The sequence below is a fragment of the Athene cunicularia genome, assembly GCF_003259725.1.
Source record: "Athene cunicularia isolate RWA chromosome 10 unlocalized genomic scaffold, athCun1 chr10_part1, whole genome shotgun sequence".
Taxonomy (NCBI): Eukaryota; Metazoa; Chordata; class Aves; order Strigiformes; family Strigidae; genus Athene; species Athene cunicularia.
Window position 1 is genome coordinate 10,978,601 of NW_020799112.1, and position 22,302 is coordinate 11,000,902.

The 22,302-nt window shown below is 47.7% G+C and overlaps 1 protein-coding gene across 2 annotated transcripts in view; it reads right to left on the reverse strand.

Moving 5' to 3' along the window:
• Window positions 1-1,176: 1,176 nt before the first annotated feature.
• LRRK1 (leucine rich repeat kinase 1) overlaps window positions 1,177-22,302 on the reverse strand; it is a 79,165-nt gene continuing 58,039 nt past the window's right edge. Inside the window, exons 23-33 of one of the 2 annotated variants that reach the window (XM_026855900.1) lie at window positions 20,601-20,850; window positions 18,991-19,157; window positions 17,722-17,919; window positions 16,770-17,047; window positions 16,399-16,593; window positions 15,428-15,579; window positions 13,719-13,836; window positions 12,254-12,370; window positions 6,329-7,167; window positions 5,639-5,740; window positions 1,177-3,778 (exon numbers count right to left, since the gene is read on the reverse strand). In XM_026855900.1, coding sequence (XP_026711701.1) covers window positions 3,601-3,778; window positions 5,639-5,740; window positions 6,329-7,167; window positions 12,254-12,370; window positions 13,719-13,836; window positions 15,428-15,579; window positions 16,399-16,593; window positions 16,770-17,047; window positions 17,722-17,919; window positions 18,991-19,157; window positions 20,601-20,850 — 2,594 coding nt within the window. In that variant the 3' untranslated portion in view covers window positions 1,177-3,600. The remainder of the gene's footprint in view (window positions 3,779-5,638; window positions 5,741-6,328; window positions 7,168-12,253; window positions 12,371-13,718; window positions 13,837-15,427; window positions 15,580-16,398; window positions 16,594-16,769; window positions 17,048-17,721; window positions 17,920-18,990; window positions 19,158-20,600; window positions 20,851-22,302) is intronic. The other variant, XM_026855901.1, reaches the window with a different exon arrangement.

The window sequence follows — 22,302 nt, forward strand, 5'->3', positions numbered from 1 at the left end:
TGCAGGAATGTGCCTGGTGATGACACCACAAGGTGTAATCCCATCAACTGGGTCTTCGAGGACTGGGGTGCTGGGCTGCTATGGGAGCTGTCACAGGTGTTTGGGCCCAATCCTGCACCCCGCTGCCCAGGGCAGTGTGAGCAATGGGGCAAAGAACTGGCCCTTCTTTCATTTTTCTAGCAGAATTAGCTTTAATGTTGTCCCATTTTCCTGCACACAGAGGAGTCGGTTGGTTTCAGGCAGCCCCAGGCTGGCGGGGTTGATGCACCCGCAGCGCTGGGGGATTGTGTTGAGTCCCTAAAATGCACCAAGATGTGGGCCCACATCACACTGCACCCCCCCAAAACGTCCAGGCTGTGCCCTGAGCCCCACCAGGACCTGGGTATGGAGCATGACAGCCGTTCTCCATCGCAGAGCCTGACCCTGCATCCCGCTCACCGCCCTGATTACAGCCAAGAGACAGCCAGAACTGCTGTCCAGATATAGCAATTATTTTTCTTTTAAAGCAGGTAACGGAACCTGAGCACATCAGGGAAGAACCCCAGGGCGCAGCGTGTGGCTCCCTGCTCGCGGGAGGCAGCTGGGCGCGGGGTCGAAGCCGGGGGCTTTAGGCAGCCGCGGCTGAGCGGGGGGCTCTGGCGCTGACGGCTCAATTAATCCCGGTGGTGGCGGGTGTCCCCGCTTCCTCGGCGAGTAATTAACAGCCACGGCACCCGCCGTCCTCCTGCTGCCGGTGCGGGGGGTTAACCTCATCTGAGAGCATCAGTTTCCCTCCCAGTGCCGAGCCCTTTCCGTGTACTCCCGCTGCTCCCAGAGGGGCTGGGGGGGACCTGATATTGACAAAATAAAACTCAGCTGGTTTCTCGTCTCTCCTCCAGCAGCTGAAGGAATAACCCTCCCTCCAGGCCCCTGCCCGGGCTTATTGTTAGAAGCTGAAATAAAATACAGGACTGTGCTCTAGGCAGTGAGGGATGAGTAACAGGGACTTAGACCAGTGACGGGGTGAGGCAGCCCCTTGGTCCTGGGTTTTCAGGGCTTCTCCTGCCTTTGGCCTTGACCCCGTCCCTCTCCCCAGGGATGGAGGCTGCCCCTCACCCAGCCCTGCCGTCAGCGCAGCTGGAACGAGTATTGAAATCTCACTTAAAGGGTTTGAGCTGGTGGTTTTGTTTTGTTTTGAATTTTAATTTCTGTTTATTTTTACCTCTGGGGATTTGTTCCCGTAGCATGTGCGTTGCTCACTTAATGGAGCCTTGTGCTAACAAGGTTTCAGGTTTGCTGAAAGCGGGGTGGGGTGGGGTGGATTTTGTCCTGATTCCAGGGTAGCAGCATTCAGGCTCTCAGTCTCTTTCATGAACCAACCCACTGTGTCCCCAGGGGGTTTCGGGGGACCCCTGCTCCCATCCCTGTGGCAGGGACCTCCTATGCCCCCCATGCAGCTTCTCTCCCACCATCCCGACCCGGCTGGGGAAGGTGGCAGCAGGTTTTCGGCGCAGGGAGGTTTCGGTGTGCCAGGGGAGGAGGGTGTGCGCGACGGCTGTGTGCGTGTGAGAACAGCCCCGGAGCGCGCGGCGGCGAGCGGAACAAAGCCCCTTTTGTGGCAGGGCCTCAGCCGGTGCCCACCGGGTTTGGGAGAGGCTCCAGCCGGCCCTGTGGGTGCTGGGCAGCCCGTGGGGGCACGGCCCCACGCTGGCGTTGGAGGCACTTTGGGGCTGCTGGCAAGGGAAGGTAAGTGTGTGCGGCGGCTCTCACAGATACCGTTTTCTCAAAGAAGACCTGCGAGGCTGAAGGAAAGTACAAACTGTTTTACAGCCCATTGGGGCTTCAAGCATCACAGAGCCGTACGTGCGTGTTTACACGTGGGTCTGGCACCTGGAAAACGTGACCGTGAGGTGGTTAAAGCCCAGCTCAGGTGAGGGGTGTGCGTGGCTGGCGCAGGCCTGGGAGGTCAGTGACACAGTTTCAGGGAAAACGCAGTTAATTAGCTCTGACACAGCCACAGCTAAACCGGGGTCAGGATGAGCTCTGACAATACCTGTCAAAGCGCAGGGGCAGCGACGGGCTGAGCCATCTCCTCCCCATCTGCGAGACAGCAGGTGGGAGAGCTTGTCCTGGCAAGGGAGAGCAAAGCTGCTGCCACGGGAGGACAGAGACAGGTAAGGGGCAGGAGACAGACTGTACTTGTACACCCGACTCAGGCTGTGCTCATCAGGACACACCTTTCAGTCAGGCGCTGCAAACCCTGAACACGCCGCAGCTGACGCAGGCATGGGCTGCCAATAAAAAGTGCCACCAATGCAGTGTCGTTGCGGGAAGAAATCGGTTTATTTTAAGACACGCTCTGTTTCTGAAGAAGGATATTTTAGCAGCCTGCAACAGAAATGTGAACCAGAGGGTTAACCTGCCCATTCGGCCTTGGCCAGCCTTGCCGATGCTCACACAAGTTTCTTGGGATAGAAAAAAAAAAAAAAAGGTCCAAAATTCAAACTGTACACGTTTTTACAGGGTGCTTAGCTGGGCTCACTTTTTACACTGCTGTACATGCTTGGGATAACTAAGTGCAAATGTATTCAGAGCCAGTACATCATCCCAGGCCACTAATGAAGATAAAATAAACGCTGTGGTGAGTGGAAGCTGCACAGATACACAGGCAAATTAAGCTTATTGTGTTCCCGATACTCCAGAGTGCATTTACCAAGAGAAAGAGGAGTGGAGAAAAGACAGTTTATAAACCTTCCCAGTCACAGGGCTCCCTTCTTACACCAGGAAGTATCTGTCAAACTGAATGGCTTTTCTTTGTATCATCAGCTCTACTTACAACTGACTTTGCAACGGTGCAATTAAATAGCTCGCTCGCTTACCAAGATTGTGCAGTATTCTTGGCAGATTATTTTAGCTCTCTCACAGTAACACTGTACCACAATAGCTTTTAGGAACCAGAAACGCAGTGGCCAGCCAAAGCTTATCACTGGTTCTTACACCCGGATGTCGCTCCAACAGGGGCTACACCTGAAGTAGCCTCTAAGAGCCCTGCAGGGATGTGGGTGGCAGCCCCAGGGCTTTGGGCAGATGCGTTTCCCCGGAGCAGGGTGCAGGAGCCCGCAGGCAGCCACACCGCCGGCCAGCAGGCAGTGGGGACTGGAGAGGCTCCCACGACAGAGCCCGCCGAGGGTAACGGAGCTCTCCTGGCTGACAAAACACTATAAAAGCAGCAGCAGCAGCCAGGGCATGCTGAAGATGAGGAAGGAATTCAAAATAAGGAAGAATAAATTGGAAATAAGAGGGATAAGAACTGCAGCCACCTCCACCTTCCGCTCTCGACTAGCGCAGGGGAGCGCGTGACAGAGCGAGAGTGCGGAGAGATGGCCCCGGCCCGCGGGCTCGTCCCTGCCCTGCTCACACCGGGTTCTTCAATCCCCGAAAGCCCTGCGGGGGCTCCAGCCACGGGAACCCCGCAGTACTCCTTAGCAGCAAACCAGACGCACGCTCCCCCCACGCACCCCCCGTCCCCTCCCTCTCCGGGGCTGTGTCTCGGAGTCCAGGCGCGCTCAGAGCAGGATGCTCCTGCCTCTCGCCGAGCCTCGGGTTCCAGCACCACAAGCACTACCTTCTTTTTCGCATGCAGGTTTCAAGCCTTCCCAGCTCTTCGTAGGCCTGGTAGAAAACGTCAAAGTCTCTGGCGCTCCAGCCCCTCCAGACAGCCAGGCACCACTCCATGTTTTCGTTCTCAAAGCAGCACACAACCGTGTCCTTTGCTATGAGAGCAGCGTCCACCAGCACCCTGGGAAAGGCAGAACAGAGCAGAGAAGGGCGTTACAGCGGGGAGCAGCCCTGCTAGCGCCGCACACCGCCGTGCAGCTGGGAGGCACTGACTCACAAGCTTTCCTTTCCAGCTACCGAATCTCTTTTTATAAGCTGCAAATCCTTGAGAAAGGAGAATGTAACAAAGAGAGGGATCAGAAACAATGTCACGGCAAAAGCAAGTGGCTCAAATGGGAAAAGATTTTTAAAGGGATTCAGGGGCCTAAACATGAAAGTGGGTGTTTAAGTCTGCCACAACATTTTGAAGTTGCTGTTAATCTCCCAATTTGCTAAACCACAGACTTTTGCCTGCTGCCAGCCGAGCATTTTCAAGACAGCTCCATCGTGCCACTGCTAACAGGCTGCCGAGAGCTTCCACAGCCTGAAGTACGGCGTGGAAGTGGGATGGAGCCCAGCTCTGGCAGCTCAGGGCACGAGCCCCTCGTCCAGAGCAGCAGGCAGGGCTATGGCAACAGCCCGGGTTCGTGCAGGAGCCATCCTGTGTGACAGCATCTCGGTGCCTGTGCTTCCCTTTGTGGTCTCCGAGCATGTTATCTGATCAAAGAACAGTGGCTGAAGCCAGCCCTGCAGATACGGCAGCGGGAGGTGGCCAAGCAGAAGGTGACACTTTTGTCCTTGCAGGGTTCAAGGGAGAGAGTCCCACTCTGATAGCAGATGGGGGAAGGCTGGCCCCAAACCACTTCCCCAGAAAGGCCCCCGAGAAAGGGAGCACTGGCAGCAAGTGCTGTCCTTGGCAGCTGTTTTTTATCACAAACTGCCCCTAAGAAGCCACTTCCCTCCTCTGCTCTGCACTTGGAAGAGTCAGGCACTATCAGTTGGTTTTTATCCTGCTGGTAAAACAGGGCAAGTCAACACCCACTGTGCCTGAGGCAGCCAAGGCTGACAGACAGCAAAGCTGGACAAGTCAGGGATGGATCTGTCACTTCACCTTAACTCCACATGTAATCTGGGTAAAGACAAATCAGCCTAAGAGTACCTATGAACAATGAAGAGAATACTCCACCCCCAATTAACTGATAAAGACACTTAGTTAGCAAGTGGAGGGAATGGCAAGAGCACTTTGATCTCTTGTTGTGTTTGCTCAGTGGTAATAAATGATCATTTATAATCCTTAGCACTCCTTAACCTCCATTTCTTTGGACATAAATAGTACAATCCCAGACTGGTATTTAAGTGATCAGCAGGAACACCCCCATCTCTCTAGCAGCTCTTTATTTACTTGGACTCTCGTTTGGTGTATGAAACGTTTTAAATTAATGTATATAACTGCTCTCCCCTGTGCTCCAGGAGCCTTGCCCCGGCCCGTCACTGCCGACAGCACAAAGGTGCTCATTTAGAGCCAGAACGTCAACCTGACCCACGTGAATGCAGCCACAGACAAGCACTGCGCTCTGCATAAATACACCTCTTGTTCTTAACGCAGGGCCTGAGTCTGCCAAGCTCCAGCGAGCTTCTGCCAGGTGCCCCCAGAGCACCGGGAGTCAGCACCAGGCAGAATCAGACCAACGTTTATCGCATTGTGCGAGACGGTGCTGCCTGTCTCATTATGGGGGTAGTTGGTCTCTGTGGCTTCTGGAGACCGTGGTGGCGGTGCCTTCCCCTCCCCGTCTGTCATGCTCTAAGACCACGCACATGCTGCAATGGGCAACCAGCAGCCACATCTCCTCTGGCTGGGACTTTCTCAGACGCTCCTGGAAGCCAAGAGGAAGCTTCTGGAACCCAAGAGGAAGATCCCCAAAGCCCCTGCAGCCTGCAGAACCACCCAGTCCCCTTCTGCCCACAGAAACTGGTGTGATGGTCACTGCCCAGTCTGCCTCACCCATAGGGAGCCAGTTCCCCAGCCTTCAGCACAGCAATCACTCTGCCCCGCTGGGTGCCAGATTCCTTCTCCAGTCCAATAACGATGATGTCCCCTCCTCTCCTAGAAGAGTAACAAGGGAGATGTCACATGTACTCAGCAATGGGGACTGCTGACAGCTGAGGAGGGTCCATGATGGATATCCATCCCTTTTGCTGCAATCCCTCCTGCAGTTACATGACCCTTTGCAGGGAATGGGGCACTGCGATGCCACCGAGTGGCATCTTGAAGCCAGCACAGTGAGAGCCCCCGTGGCAGGCAAAATCAGATTCCTGGTGGTTTCCACCAGCTCAACAGGAGGCAACAGGACTTGCCAGGTTGCGTCTGAGCAAGGAAGCTGCCTGCTGTTCTTTGTTTCCTCAGTAGCTGGGGAAACAGGGCTTCGAGTCTTACCACCCACCTTCCTTTCTGCTGAAATCAATCTGGCAAGATCTTAGATGAAGCCATTCTGCTCAACACTAGATATCTTTAAAAAAGGGTAGAACATTCATGTACCATTGTATTGGGAGCAAAATTTCTTAATGGTAATTTGACTTTCTGGCCAGGTCAATCATAATGGAAATGCAAAAGCTCCTCAATTAGCCTGAGCTAATCTCATGTTCAGCCCAGGAGGGATTCTAATGAAGTTGCTTTGATAAATGACCCACTTACCTGGGGATCCATATGAGGTCTTTTACTGGAAGAATTTTGACAGCTTGGAGATGATGCGTGTTGTCACCCACAGGCACAGCATCATGATCCAGGGAAGGCTTCAGCTCATGAAATTTGTCAGACTCCTCAAAATCTGCAGAGAGTGGTGCACTAGAAGAGCTCATGGGCGAGCTGGGTAGGCTGGAGGGGCACCGGGTTACCCTGTTAGGAGGTGAGGAGGAGTAGGAAGACACAGAGCAATAATCTGTGAGCGAGTCCTGGTGGTTTAGTATCTGGGTGCCAACCTCTGGGCTGTAGATAATGCTCATGTCTGCCAGTGGGTTACTCTCCATCACCGCTTTGTGGTTTAGAGGTGCTGTAGCTGGGATGGCTGCCGAAGGCTGCTGGATTGTAAACATGTCTCTGAGGGGGCTGCAGTCTCCACAGAAGTAGCGGGCGCAGAGCTGGTAGGTGGTAACGTGATACATCACCAGGAAGTTGCTTTTATCGTCCAGACACCACACCACCTCCTCCCCGTGACACTCGGAGTTGCAGGCGATGGATGTGATCACCGATGGCGGGCTGAAGGGCTCCAGCCTCCTGCTGATCTCCATCGTGGTGCAGTCTATGATGAGGATGCCGGGGCCGTTGCTGTACCAGACCTCTGCTCCGCTGTTGGTGATCTCCATGGCCTTCACGGGGTACGGGTTCTGCCGGGGGTCGTCATCAGAAATGTTGAATTTGGATCTGTTTGCTGTGTGGGAGCACAGGTAGGAGCAGCTGTCCCCTGGGATACCCTGGGACACTGAAAACACTGCTACAAGTCCATCCGACAAGCCGGCCAGCACCACATATGAGTTCTGCAAGAAAGACAGCAGATTCGCTATCCAGATTCTTTACTTCTCTGCAATACAAAAGCTTTCAATCCCAGAGGCTCTGTCTGCCTTTTACAATCCTGTGAGTACACTAGTAACTTACCCCAAATCACTCAGCGATAACAGCAACATAAAAAGAAGTCATTACATAGAAGCTGCTGCAGAGGCATACTCCTCTCACCCAGTATTACCTCTCTCTTTATTGGCAAGGGAGGACAGACAGACCTGGCAGTCTGCCCCAAAGGTTAACAAATTCAAGCTGGAGTATGTTCAGAGACAGCCATCATGATCCTAGGAATCCAGCTGTAGAAACCCGGCTCATTTCCAAAAAGGAGTAAAGCTATTGCTATCAGTATAGGTAGGAGAGGAATGGAAGAAATGAAGTAAAAACGGAAAGAGGGAGACAATCCTCTCACCAGCAAGAGCATACAGTGATCACTCTGCATCCGATGTCTGCTCCTTTGACAGAACCGCTCCTCACAATGATGTGCTCTGGGTCTGGAATCCCTGGCAGCTCACAGACATCCCAGTGAAGGGCACAGAAGCAGCAGCGGTTCAGCAAAGTGGCTACCAAGTGCCATGAAGAGTTCTGCAGGTAGTTAAAAATCTGCCCCTAAATGTATAGATGTGTTGTCGGCTGCGGGAGCCGCAGCCAGCGTTGAGCTCTGTGACACTGCTGCGATGGATACTGTCACAGCCCGTGGACAGGAGCTGGTGAGAAGGCCATGGCTCACCAGGTCTCTGACCCCTCCAGCTCATCACAGCGGTACAAAATCCTGTTAAACAGACTGGGGAATGGATCTCTCAGGAATAAAACTCCCCATGACCTTGGGTCTGTACCAGAAACTCCCCCATCTGTGAAGCAGATAAAACAATACCTACCCTCAAAGGCCTATTTCCTCCCTGTGGAGCAATAAATTCTAAAATAAGACCCTTTGCCCAGGGCTTTCTTGCTGTTGTTACAATCTGGCCGAACTAAGCAAAGCAAAATGAACAGAACCAGACAGATCACCGCCAGCTGAACTGACACAACCTCATCCCTCCGCAGCCCGGGTGCGGTGGAAAGCCCTGCCTCCTGGCCTGCCCGGTACACCAGCAACGCTGCCCGCCTCTGTGAGATGGGATGGGGATGCAGGGTCACCCCTTGCTGCTCATAAATTAAGGGAAAGCCTGTGCTCTTCCAGGGATCTTGTCTGTGCCAGGCCTGGAAGACAGCTCCCAGGCTGTTTAAGTCTGTAGAGGCCCAAGTCAGTATCTTGAATAGCTCTGAGATATGAAGGGGCGGATAGCGTAGGGGTAAGCATTAGTTTAATCGATAGCACTGTTTGCAAGGCTTATTAAGAGTCTTGGACAAAAAGACACTATCTGCATACAAAGTATGAGTAAAACCCATGAGTGTGCTGAGCCCATATGACTAATCCAAATCACGGCAGAATTTTACTGTAATGGGAAAAACTAGGGAAACAAGTGGAAAGTTGTGAAATGGGACTTGGACTTTAACTCAGTCCAGTCCCAATTCTCTAACCACTAATTAAAGAAACCCAAATGGTCTGAAGTGTTCAGTGCCATGTCCCTGCTGCCTTGTGGATCTGGTGCAAAGGCTCCTGGATACGGGTTTGCCAGGGAGTTGCATCAGTAGGTTGGAAGATGGCACAATGCTTTGCACAAGCTGGGTTTTGGGTTACTTCTTCCTTGGAAAGGAGTTCAATTATTTAGAACAGAACAAAACAAAGCAGAACAGCCCACATTGCTCTGGTGAAAATGGTCCAATTTCTTCAGTCCAAAGGACTCTGCACAATAGGTATTTCTTACTAAAAATGGAAAATTTAAATTGAAATGGGAACATCTGAAACTAACTGTAATGTGGGTATGACAACCTGAACTGCTCCTAGAGTGACACAGGACACTACTAAAGTCTTCAGAGATCTCTATAATTCTGTCTCATTTGATTTGAAAATGCTGAATTATCCCAGCACACACACAAAAAAAATTCATAAAAAAATACTTTGATTTCTTTGATTAGTGTCATTTACTGCAGAACAGAATCCAGATGCCCTTTTGGGTTCCATAGGCCAAATTTCCCCAGTACTGAGCAATCGGCACCATAACCAGGCAGAGCTGCGTCAGTGATCCCCACCCAGATTTACTGGTAATACTGACTCTGCCAAATTCAGCCTGTCTGGAGTAGCACAATGGTGGAAGCAAATCTGGAAGATATTTTATGCTTTGGGGCACTTATTACTCACTACCTTGGCTATTGGGACCTGTTTCTATCCAGCCAGTTGTTACCTGTTTAAGAAATGAGGAGTAGGAACTTACATGCTGAGAAATGCTCTCAACCTGCCATTCTTCGCCTGACCGAGATGAGGGAGTGACCCATTTCACAGAAGAGCACAGCAAAGGCCACCCACGCACGGGTGCCACCGACTCAACAGACTTTATTAGGTGCAGTGCAGCCAGGCAAAACTCTCCAAATCAGGGTATTACAACAGTGACCAAAGGCAGGCAGGGCAGCAGCCTCCAGAAACCTTAAGTAACTTTCTCAGAATTCATTTTCAACATTTGGGCTCCACAAAGAGCCAACAAAAACACACAGCAACAAAACTGCATTTGAAGTCTCCGTCCTGCCAGAAGTCCCGCTGTGCCAGGGAGGAAGGCCTCTGAGCTGGGCTGTGACGGTATGTGATGTGCAGGAGATGAGCTGGCTCCAGACGTCCTGTCCTCGCAGCTAAGGACAGCGCGAGGCTCGGAGCCGCCAGGATGGCTGCTGTGAGCAGGTTAAAAAAAAAAGAAAAATACAGCCCCTGACACCACAGCCTCGGTCACCTCCTCCTCTCTTCCCCGCAGGGTCTGGCACTGCTGGCACCAAACGCCACGGCAGGCTGCAGCCTTTAAATGCAGCTTTTGTTTTCGTGTGTTCCAGGTTTTTGCAAGAGGCCAGAGGCTTGCACCCATTCAGATTTCTCTCTCTCTCAACATCTCTTTGTGAGAATGCTGCAAACCAATTCAGAAAGCATCTTGTTTTGATCTTTTTAACCTGTTTGTTTGCTTATTTGTTTTTTTTTCTGAAGGAAAATTTACTGAAAATTGTATTGTTTGCCAAAAACAATGATACTGGTGAAAGAAAGCATGCAACAAATAAGCTTAAATTGTACAAGACTTTTCCTTGGCGGGTGAGTTTTGGATTCTGGGCCCCTCTCTGCTGCTTTTAAATTTCCATGATGCTTCCTTTGGATGAGAAACCAAGTTTTGGAAACTATTTCTTTTGGATCAGTCTTCCCAAGGCAGTCGTAAAGAATTCCCCTTCCCAGCAACATCCCTCGGCAATTCGCTGACTGCAAGTTACCTCACATCTCATCAGTTAAAGGCTTTCTTCCCAGGGAAATGGGAGCAATTCTCTTCTCCACTGGACAATAATGACTGTGTGATAACTCTGATACAGCTCCCTGTGCCGTACAGGGAGTCTGACAAGTGCATGCTTTCCATTTAGCTCTGTTGGAAGAATTGGCTGTTTCAAAAAATGGTTTAGCTTCTTGCCAGCTTGGTCTGCACATCCCTATGGCTGCTGCTCTGGCTATTTCACTGCCAAACTCATTCATAGAAAGGAGAGAGGAAAAAGTAAGTCCAATAAACTAAGACAGAGTGCGCCGAAGGGATGTGGATTTCTGGAAGGTTGGGTAGGGTCGGGGGAGGAAGGGAGGTGTCTAGACTCAATATTACTATTGTAGGGCCTGGCATTATTTATGACATTTTCTAGGCAAGCCACAAACTGAAAATAGAAACCAGGAGACATAAAGCCACTCGTAACCCCTGAGGAATGGCTTTGCAAGCTGTATGACAGTGGAAAAGCTGAAAGTGAAAGACTCGTTCGACTGTCCTGGACAAAACCTCAGGCAGCATGAAAAAGAAATTTGCCCTACACATCAGAAATGAAACTCCACGGAGGAGAAACGCTGCAGGTCTGGGAGCCAAAGCAAGCCGACAGATGCAGCCTCCTGGCGGGTGAATTTTACTCCTGTGCCAACTTTAGCTCTATGCCCTACTTCAGTCCTACTTACACCATGTTTAGAAGTGCAGCAGTACACCTTACACTAACCATCTGCTTCGGATTCAGTTTGCAGCGATGCAGCAGTCTGAGCAAACGAGCCAGAAACGGACAATAACGCAGAACAGGCACGTGGTATAAAACAGCTCCACTGTCGCTCGGAGAGCTGCTCCATATTGAGCTTTTAGACACATACCAGTCTGCTGGCAATTGCAAAAACTACACAGCTACCCATAATGTTGGAACATAATTACATGTTTTTACTTGAGGTGGCTGTATGCAAACCGGAGGTAATTTAGCCCCAAACCAGTTTTTATACATCTCCCAAGACTTGTCCGCAATAGGCATTCATGGTCAGATTTCTCTTGCCAGTAACTGGATGCTAGCAATTCCAGAAGTAGGCAGATAGTATATAGCTTTTGTTATTACCCAGAAGAGTAATTAACCATATTACCCCTAAGAGTATTACCCATAAGAGCTGTATCACCTCTAAGAGCTGTATTATCTAAGTGTTCTCATTCAACACAAAAAAAAGAAGTGTGGCTGAGCCTAGATAATATTAAAGATGATTGTGCACAAATGCCAGCATGCACACACACCAGGAAAAGCGTGGGTGCAAGAGCTAGGATATACCTAAGCCCCGCATTAGCAGTTAACAAATCTCTATTCTAGTTATTGTTTCATGTCCTCTTTCTTTTGTTTCATCAGCCTAAACCTTGTCTTTCAGTGATGTGGAAACACAGCTGGAAAACTTCCTTGCAGAGGAATTTGATCTATTTTGACTATTTTCCCAGCAGGCCTGGAAGTGCCAGCTTTGGCCCCCTGATTCAGGTTCTTACCCAAACCTCTGTCTTCTGAAAGAGGCACAAAGACCTGGAAACCTTCTCCTCACACTGCCAAAATGTTCCTGGGCATTGCAAAGTCCTTCAACGCTAGGTAGTGACAAGCCACACAAACTGGCAGCTTGGCCTGGCAGCAGATGGCTTGGTCTCACTAAAGCCCCTTTTCCTTTAGGTTCCTCCTTACCTTTTTGACAACAGGGATTACTAGAAAGCAGCTCACAGTAGCAGGAGTGTCTAAACCCTTCTGTGGAGTCTTTAGAGGACACATGCCCTGCAACCCGTACACAGAAATCTTCTGGTCCTGTGAAAGAGCACATCAAATTCTATAAATTTCAATCATCTTCCATGCTTTTCCTATTTTGACACCTGAACAAGAACAAATTGGTTCCAAAAACAATTTTTACTTGTATTTTTCAATATCCAAAGCCTGGATTTCTCTTTGTTTTCCCAGAAGAGCATTTGCCCTGTCTCTGGGTAGAAAGCAGGTACAGCCTTCCCCAGAATGAGCTGTGAGCAACATATGCACTATCCAAAAGCTACCAAAATCACCACTATAGGTGTTTTAATCATTACTGCAGGTGTTTTACCACCATATATAAAAGTAGCATTGGACAACCTTGACTGCACAAATCCCAAATGTGCCAGACAACTGAAACATGTTTTATGTTATTTTGCATTAATCTGTCAATTCAAGGAAAGCTAGTATTACATTGTATGTGGAGTTATCCCTGCTTTACACCTCATAAATCTACTAACCTGACATAGAGCACCCAGTTCCAGGAATAGCAATACATTTCATTTCAATCAAAAATGCTTACAGATTTTTTAATTTTAATTTTTCTATACTCCTTGTTATGAAAAAAATGTGAGCATTTGAACTTTACCTCTATTCTGGAACAGAAAAAGTCAAATATCTACTTTTCTTATGGGGGGAAAAAGAGCTATATTCTCACTCAGTTACAGTGTCCACACTAGGGTGGGGTGAATTAACCAACACAAATTATTTATTTAGTAAGTGGAGCCTTTTTTCCCCACTCTGAAACACTGAAATTCAGGAACATTTCAATTTGTTTCAGCCACTTTTTGTTTGTTTTGTGTCTAACGATTGCCTCAGAACTAGCTGACAGTTAACACAGCCCTTTCTGATGGGAGGACAGGGGCTCTGAGGGACAAATCAACCATGCTCTCTCACTCTTATTTTTTTAGCTACAGTTTTCCACAGTGAACACAAATCTTGGGTACCCATTTCCCACCAACTTTCAAATCCCTTGGGTCTCTTTCAAAACCCCACCCTTAAACGCATGGTTTCTTTCACTGCTTCCCTTTATCGCTTACAGATAAGGACACTTCCCAGATGAAACTCTGGGTACAGATAGGCTACAGCCTGGAAAGTTTTGACTCGGAAAGCTGAGGTTCCCACGATCGCTTTGAACACCAGGAGGTACGATTTTGATCTAGGTATCAGCTAAGTAACAGGCAGAAACAATACACCCAGAGACAGCAGATGCAAAGTCACGCTGCTCATCTGAGACGTCCATTGTCTCAAACACTCTTAGCTTTACTAATTTAATAGGCTCTTTCTCTTCATTTGTGTCTCTTCTAACGAGGCCCCCCTTGAGTGGGGTGCTGAAAGTGCAGGCAACGCTCACCTCTGTGGCAGCCCAGAGGGCATTCTGAAATTTTAGTTGGCAGCATAGCTTCATCCCTGGGCAGCTCATCCTCTCCACTTCTATGACTCCTTTCTCTGGATTCACCACCGTGTAGTTTCTGAAAGGAGCAAATAAAATTTTTCTCTAGCTAACATTCAGCCTGCACACTGCTACAGGACGGCACTCAGCACTTTTGGCCAAGCCATAACATGACTGTCCAGACGTGGACGATGCTGCGAGGCTCTCCACCCCTCCAAATGGTCTTCATAAAGGAAGAGAAATGCAGATGTGCCACAGTTCTTCCTCAGGGGGCATATACACAATTGCTTCTGTGAAGATTTAAACTCAGCTATCTGACTTTGTGTGGAAACGGATCAGGAGAATTTACATGGTCTGTTACTATAATTCAGCTGTGAGACAAATAGCTCCAGCTGAATAGCAGTAATTAATAGCTGGGAGGTCTTAGCCCATCCTGCCCATCAGGTTCTCAAGAGAATATGTGCTCATTCTCCAAGTTCCCTGTCTCAGTATTATCTGGCTTCATTACTTATTCTAGTACATGAACAGAAGAGCATGACTCTTCCAAATAAAAGCAAAGATCTGTAACCTGATAAAATAATTTATAAATATGACTAATTAATATTTCTGTAACTAAAAGGATTTTGTTTGTTTGGGGTTTGAAATGTTGATTGGGTTTGCATGTTTGAACAATAACTGGATATTCACAACCACATCTGCGAGCCCCAGATGTTTTACCAACTGTGGCACAAGCAATTACACATCCTCAAATCTGTCACATATAAGTAATTTGTTACTCAGCAGTCCAGCAAGTGGATTGTCCAGTCAGGAAGCAGATTCACTGAGACATATTGCTGTGAATATTTGGACAACGTCCATGTATTCAAAATACATCTGCGAGTCCCATGTGTTTCACCAGTTTTAGCAGGAACAGTTATACTGTCTGCACTGAACGACTGACCAGGCACCATAAATAGCAAAGCAAACTGTTCGTGAACAAATTACATATCTTTCCCATTAGGTTAATGGTTACAAATAATGAACACATTAATATAAAATTCATATCACTTTGTGGATGTTTCCAAATAAGACTAGGGCTATAAAAGTCAATAACATACATAAAAATAAACCTAACTACCCATGGGTCACATGTGGCTGAGCAAAATACCATCATCTCAGTCACAATTTAATAACATTTAAAGCACATGCCTATTCAGTATAGCACACATTTTACTGGCAGTATACACTTGGATGCACACACAGCTTCAGGCATGTGGTTAACTCTCAATGATTTCAATCGGATTTAAGCATGTGCTTAATTGCTTTGCAGAACCGAGATGGAACTGCAGTCTCAATTAGGAAAGGTTTAGTGTTAAATGGCCTCATTAGGAAAGGCAGAACACGTCTGTTCTCATGTGCAAATGCTTCATCCTGTGTGTATGAATCATTACACTGCCCTAATCTTCTCCTCATATTAACTGAAGCAGAGTTAAGCTCATTAAATATCCTTTATAAAGCAACCACTGTTCCCAATTAAAAGAGTTTGGGAAAACAGAGTTCACCATATCCTTGGCATCCACCCAAATTTACTTTCACCTTCTCTACCTCCCTCCCAGAGGCATAAGTGAAGACACTGAAGGATTTTTATGTAAAAAGAAAAAAAAAGAAATTACTAATATAAGCCATCTCACCTGGTGTCTTCCTTCCCATCCCAGAACACCACAGTGTACTCCTGTCCTTGGGAGCAGAAGAAGGAAGACTGCTTCCCACAGGACAGCAAGTACATAAATGTTGCAAAGGTAGGATCCTTCATCTGTCCTACCACAGAAATGGCCAGTGGACGCTGTGGGGAAAGAAAAAGAGAAAGACATATGTCACATAAGACAGCTGGATGTCAAGATGAAATAAAATAATCATAATAATCATTTATTATAGCTAGAGAGCCAAGAATTAAGGCTTCTTTAATAAATGCTTCTGCTGCTTTCTCAAATCTCCACCAAATTCTCCTTATAAATCCACCCTGTTGGCTCTTAACATCCTCCGTTTCCAAGACACTGAAGCCAAACCTCTTCTGTACTTCCATGGTTTGGTCTGTGATTTTCATATACAGTTTTTTGATTAATTTCTTCAGGTTTATGAATTTTGAAGCTGACCCACTGTCATGACAGTGTCTAGCTGTTAGTGAGTCAAGCTGACCTTTGCTTGAAGGATTGCAGCTCTGAAACACCAACTTGTAATTAATGAAAAACGTAATGCAGCATAATCCTTTTCTTATTCTTTGAACACTTTTCTTCCTCTGCCTTCTATAATCTCAGCGGTTTTGAAGTCTTTGTAGTTTCACTCTCAGCATGCTACTGTAGCTGTTTCTAGAAATTATGGGTAATGTCTTGCTCTGGTGAAATCAATAGCTTAACTGCCATTGACGTCAAGTGACCTTCATGTCACTGCAGATGTCTAAGGCCAGCAATCTGCCATCATTTCATTCATAAAACTCTTGTTTAAGTCAACAGAAGTTCTGGGCAATCGCAGCAGGAGGGGTAAATGGGCAACTGAGCTGTTCTGCTGTACTGAGAGCAAGCTCAGCTCACCAGCATGAAGAGGGCTGCCAGATCCCCTGTAGCTACAAGGTCAGAAAACATTAGTCACGAGGGTTGTCTTGTACCTTTTCTGGCTTAGTGTCCCAACACTCCATCATGAGTGCCTGCATCCTATATAGCTGCACCTCTTCTGGCTGCCCAAGAACAGGACGGATCCCTTTAGACAGCTTCTTCGCAATCTGGAGCTGGTGTTGTCCTAGCACAGGCCGCTGACCAGACAGCAGCTCATACAGGACCATCCCATACGAGAACATGTCGACCTAGAGCCAGAAACAGAGAAAAAAACAGGGCAAACCTCCCTTGGTGGGTGGAGAAAAGAGCAAGGAAGGCCACAGTGGGAAAGCTAGTGCTGCACACCGTGCATACGTAAGGGAATTCAGCCTCATGCATGAAGCCAGCCACCCACTCCCGTCACACAGGGATACACCACAGTTACCTTCTCATCGTAGACTATTCGAGGCCTGATCTCTGGAGCCTGGTAGCCCGGCGTGCCTTCCACGCCGAGTGCGCCTTCGTGGAACGACTGCCGGGAGATTCCGTAGTCAGAGAGTTTGATATTGATGTGCTCTTTGACGTCCAGGGACCACACCAAAATATTGTCTGACTTCAGGTCGCAGAAGATGATGTTCTTCTTATGCAGGTAGGCAAGGCCTGTTACAATCTGATACGCTATTTTGTGTGTCAGCATGTGTCCCAGTGGCACAAAGGAGGACCCTGGCACAAAGGAACAGCCTGTCTTCAGTTCTTCTAATTCCAGTAACAACTTTTTTTGGGTCCCTTTCTCTTTCTCTTTTAAACTCCAGAGCAATAACTAACAACCTTTTAAAACATCACCCAATACCACAATTTGAAATTACACTGTTCGTGTTACTACACATGTCTGACAGTTCTATTAATATTCTTTTTTTTAAACCCTTTCACTTCTAGACCCCTAAATCTTCTGGTGAAAATTAGTGTTTGACTGAAAGTTGACACAAAGCCAAGGCGCCAAGAGGGTCAGATGGCCTCAACCTATCTAGGAATTAGTGTCATTCATTTGACAGTGACAGAAATACAGATAATTATGAGATAATTTAGAGTGCCAGACACCCAACTGTAGGGGGAAGAACACAGCGTTACCCATGCAGCACTGAAGAGAGATGCACTTCTTATTAATTTGCAGAGAAATTGAAAACCCAGGCCTCCAAAGTAGTTTTTAAAATCCTGAGCATCAATTTTTACTAGGTTCCCAAAGGCACAGTTTAAGAGCAATTCCATCCCTCCCACCATCTCTAGTCTGGAAAAAAATCTCCTTCAGTAAATGAAGCAGTGATTTAAATGTTGTTGACCATTTGTCACTACCATGACTCGGAGTATGAGTTCTCCCAGGAGGGTGACTCTGTTTTTACCTTTGGAGTTTTCAGACAATACAGTGGTGAGGCTGCCCAGAGGGGCCAGCTCTAGGGCAAAGCAGAGAGGATGGATGCTGATGCCAATGAGGGAGACGATGCAGGGGTGTTGCAGCGAGTGGAGCATGCTGGCCTCCTGGCGAAACTCAGAGAAGTTCTTCATGGCGTCCATGGCTCTCAGGTGTTTCAGCATGGTATCTGGCAAGAAACACAAACCCCTTCTCACTCCCCAGCTGAGAAACCAAGGCAGAAACTCCTTGGAAGGTGCTAATCACCGAGCAAATGCTGCAGGAGGACGGCAAGTTGTGGGGTTGTCAACATCAAGGCTTTAAGTTGCATCCTCATATTAATGCATGACCCACTAACAGACACTGGCTTTAAGTGGGATATATATGGCTGCCTCAGGAAGAAAGTGCTCCCTCAGTCCTTCAACACCAACCCTGAGTGAGTCTGGCACACACTGTTCTCATATATCACTTGGATGACTTTGGAAAATTCATGCTGTGCTTTTTAAAGCAGGGACTCTCTGGGCATGGATCTCACATTGCAGACCCTTTGGTGGAAGGAGTCTTCCCTACTCTTTCCTGGCTGCCCTGCCAGAAGAGAGACCCTTCACAGGACTTTCTGCCACTGGACACCACAGGCTGCTCAGGTAGGTCTGGTCTTTCCAGAGGTTATTTGTCACTGGGACAGCAGCTAGCCTCCTCCACAGCTCTGCATCCTTCCCTGACAAAAATGAGGCACTTCCCCCCTTTCCTTTGCCCATGGACTGAGGCTCTGCTGGAAACCTGGGCTTGACAGACAGCATGGGCAGCAGGAGAACCTGTCCCTGCCTGGAGGAGCTGGCAGGCTGAGAATAATTTCCAGTTTGCTTTCTGTAGCTGCTGGCACAGATGGAGTAAAAGACTTATTCAAAGATGGAGACCCCCAAGTCCTTAGTGCAAACCCATGCAAATCCACACTTCTCATTGCTAAATAGCCTGGAAACTGGAGATGAAATCTTGCCTCCCACCTCAATGAGTCCACCCACTGACCTGCAGAAGAGAAGCTTCCTGCAGTGCCAATGATCTTCACTGCTACAAGTGCTTTCATGAAGGACACTTTAAGATGTATCCTCCTTCTCCAAGGAAACACATCACTTTTGCTATATATTTCAAAGCTGTATTTAAACAGGTGCTGCCAGAACTTCGGAGAGCGAAGGTTCTTTGGTCTTAGCTTGGGATCACAGACTGCAAGAGCTGATTCCTACAATGATGCTGTGTACTGTACCTGCAGCTGAAGTGGGAGAACCTTTGCATTTTTTAATCTGAAATCTCTTCACAGCCACTGGTTTTCCTTGGTATCGTGCCCGATATATAACGGTCCCACTTCCACCCTGGCCAAGCACGTTGTTTTCATTTTCACTGCATTCCAGTTTGCTATTTTCCAGGAACAGTCTGCCAAAAAGAAATTGGGGCTTTCTAATTAAAAGTTTCAAAGACATGGTAAATTCACTTTTTTAATGTGATTTACATTTTCACAAATCACTAGTAGGTTCTTGTCTTATCTATTGAGAGGACAGGATCACTTAAACTGCCTTGGTCATCTCAATGTACTCTATGCTGGCTCATGTTGTACAACTGATTTCTCCCAGGAAAAAGTAACTTGGGCAAATAAGCAAAAAGGGCTTTTTACTGCAGCAATTTATCCTGCAAGAATCAAATAGATCTGGAAATCACATAAGCTCCTTTTCCAAGTAGATGACATAGATACAGATATTTGTACCATTTATCTGTATTAATGATTTTGTTGCTTCATTTACCTCCTGTTCCCCTTCTCTCCACTGAGGCAGGACAGGATGTTTATGAACAGCCCCACACTCTGAAACCTGATTATTCAAATCAGCTTACTGTTCCCAGGCTGCAATTCATCATTTCCCCCCTCTTCCAGAGACTACTTTTACAGCTGTTCACACTTCAGACATCTCCACTCGCCTCACACCCGTCAAATAAATCTCTAGGAGATAGTACTGCGAGGAGGGTTGTCATGATGTGCCGATGGGGTGTCTGCCCAGTAAAATGACCCCAAGAAAGGAACAGGGGCCAGTGGGAGCACAGAAAGCTCCAACAGCAGCCAGCAGGACATGGCTTGGTCTAGAGGTCTCACAGCTCTGCATCGGGCACAGAAAGGTCTGAGAGAGTGTGAACCAAGAGACATTGGTCTCCTGTCCTGCCTGCTGTCAGGAAGTCTCTTGCTCTGCACAGTAAGTAATAAGGGGTGTAAGAATGAACCTATCTGGGAAATCAGTTAAACAGCTTAAAGGTTTGGGAGTGCTGCTATGGGTAGGGAAGAGCTGTTTCAGCTGTTCAGGACTGCCACACTACTCCAACACATCCAACAGCACTCAGCCAAGCAGGAGCCTCAACAAAATGTGAATTCTCTAGTGGTGTCTATATAAATTCACTTACCTACAGGCTCTTCAAAACTAAAGGTGATTTCAGTGCCAATCCTGTGACGCAGTAGCACTTCCTTTTGGTTTTGCCATATTAAAATCTCTTTTCTGGGATCCCAGAAAGACTCTAACTATAGAAAGTTCTGGCCAGAGTATTGGGCAATGCAGGACAGCTGCAGCTTTAAAAAGGGACTTTCACACTGCACCACAGTGATCTCAAAGTACCCCCGAAGTGATGACTTGGGTCAGCACACAGCAATTGTCTAAGCAAGTGTGGCTGATCACCAAGAGTGCAGTTTAGGATGAACTGCCAGAGCAGGGATTGAGAGCAGATGAAATTGTTTCCTGTGGTCAGTATGTTCCTCTAGCAGAGATGACTTAGGGAAAAAATCCAACTGAATTACATAGGTACACTGAAACTTAACCAAAGACTATCAAATAACATTACCTGGCAGGGAAATCAGTCATGAAAAGCTCTGGGACCAGCTCTTGGAGAGAAACAGGGATGTCAGGGTGGTTAGGACATGTGATGTAGTCCAGCTCAATGGCAGTCAGGACACAGTCCTCCATGTTAAAGTACTGCGCGTCCTCTGCCTTCTCTCTACACTCATTCTCCTCTGGTTTGGAAGCTGCACAGATGTGGCAGGGCACATACTGCTCCATCAGCAACGTGCCATCACTCTCAGTGGCTGTGAGTGCTTCAAAGCAAGCACACAAAGAGAGAACACACAAACTGAGAAGGAACAACAGCTCCTAGTGCATTCAAATGTCTACAGTCACTACCTGCCTCCACTGGCTGAAAATAGTTACACTCATGAGAGCAGCAGTTTATTGCAGTGTATTAACTGGAACAACAAAATAGCTTTTTGTAAAGTATACCTAGCTAGCAGGGACAATACTGAGGAGGCAGGACTGTTGACATAACAGCTACTCTTCTTTGGTCACAGGTTAACGCACAGGCTTGCGAAGAAAATATATTCAGGACCAGTAGAAATTAGAGGTGTGTGAAAAAAGCATTGGAGAGAACTTCCAACTTGGTGGGTGTCTCTGTGTGAACTGCGTACAGGGATCACTGCGTATCCTGAAGAGCATGACTGTGCAGCAGAAGGATGGCAGCTGTGAGGCTCCCCAGGAACCCCAGCCACGGCTGCTTTGCACATTGCGAGCTGCCAGGTGGCTTCAGGCAGAGAGCAGGCATGGGAATGGGAATGGGAGTGGACTGAGAGGCACGGCACGCTGCGTGCTTCATGTGCAGGCCAGGAGTAAGCACTCTCTTGCAGCACCCAAGATAGAAATCTCTATCTTGGGTCACTGTGCTCCCTCACAGACAAGGTTTTCAGCCTCTCTGGGGGAAATGTGGATTCTACCAAGCCTAAACCTTTGGGAGGTTCACACTTCTCCTGCTGACTACAGAGGGATTTTGTGGTGACAGGCTCCATTAAATGCCTACAATTAGGCAGAGTGAAATACAGACTTAGCCTTTGAAGTTATGACTCTTCTCAAGCTTCAGTTATTAACGTTATCATTATTTTAATCCAAAGGCAAATAAAATCTTCTTTTATATTCATAACATGCAGAACATGAATATGTGAGAGTGCACAACTGTTTCTTCCAGAGAGCCTCCAATTAAGAGATTTTGGCACTGCTTTCTAGACCAGTGTGGGATGACAAAGAACACTTCAGATTTTGTTTTGGTTTTAAACAAAGTGTATTGGGGTTGCAAACAGCCCGCTGGGTAACAGCAGGATCTGTGCTGATCAGAGGAAAAACAACTGCTGGAATCAAGGAAGTTACCTTGGCACAGAGTCCTTGGTATCATATTCACTCATGCCTCTCACATCACAATTTTATAAATTATAGGGTGTTAGAAATGGTGGGCAAATGCTGATCCCAGCTGATGTCAAAACAAGTTCTGCCATCAAGGGACAGTGCCAAGTAGTTCGGGCCAAATCCTGTCCCTTCTATGAGCACTGTAAGACTGTACTGAACTCCTGCAGAAGCAGGTCCTGCTTGAACTGTAATGTTTCACCTGTGCCTGCTGTGCCTGACAGACTGAAACACATGCCGTCTGGACCAAGGTGTGCTGTCAAATAGTCTTGATCTGTCTGCAGGTTATCAGCTTTTCTCAAGATTGTCAGAGCCTGAGGGGT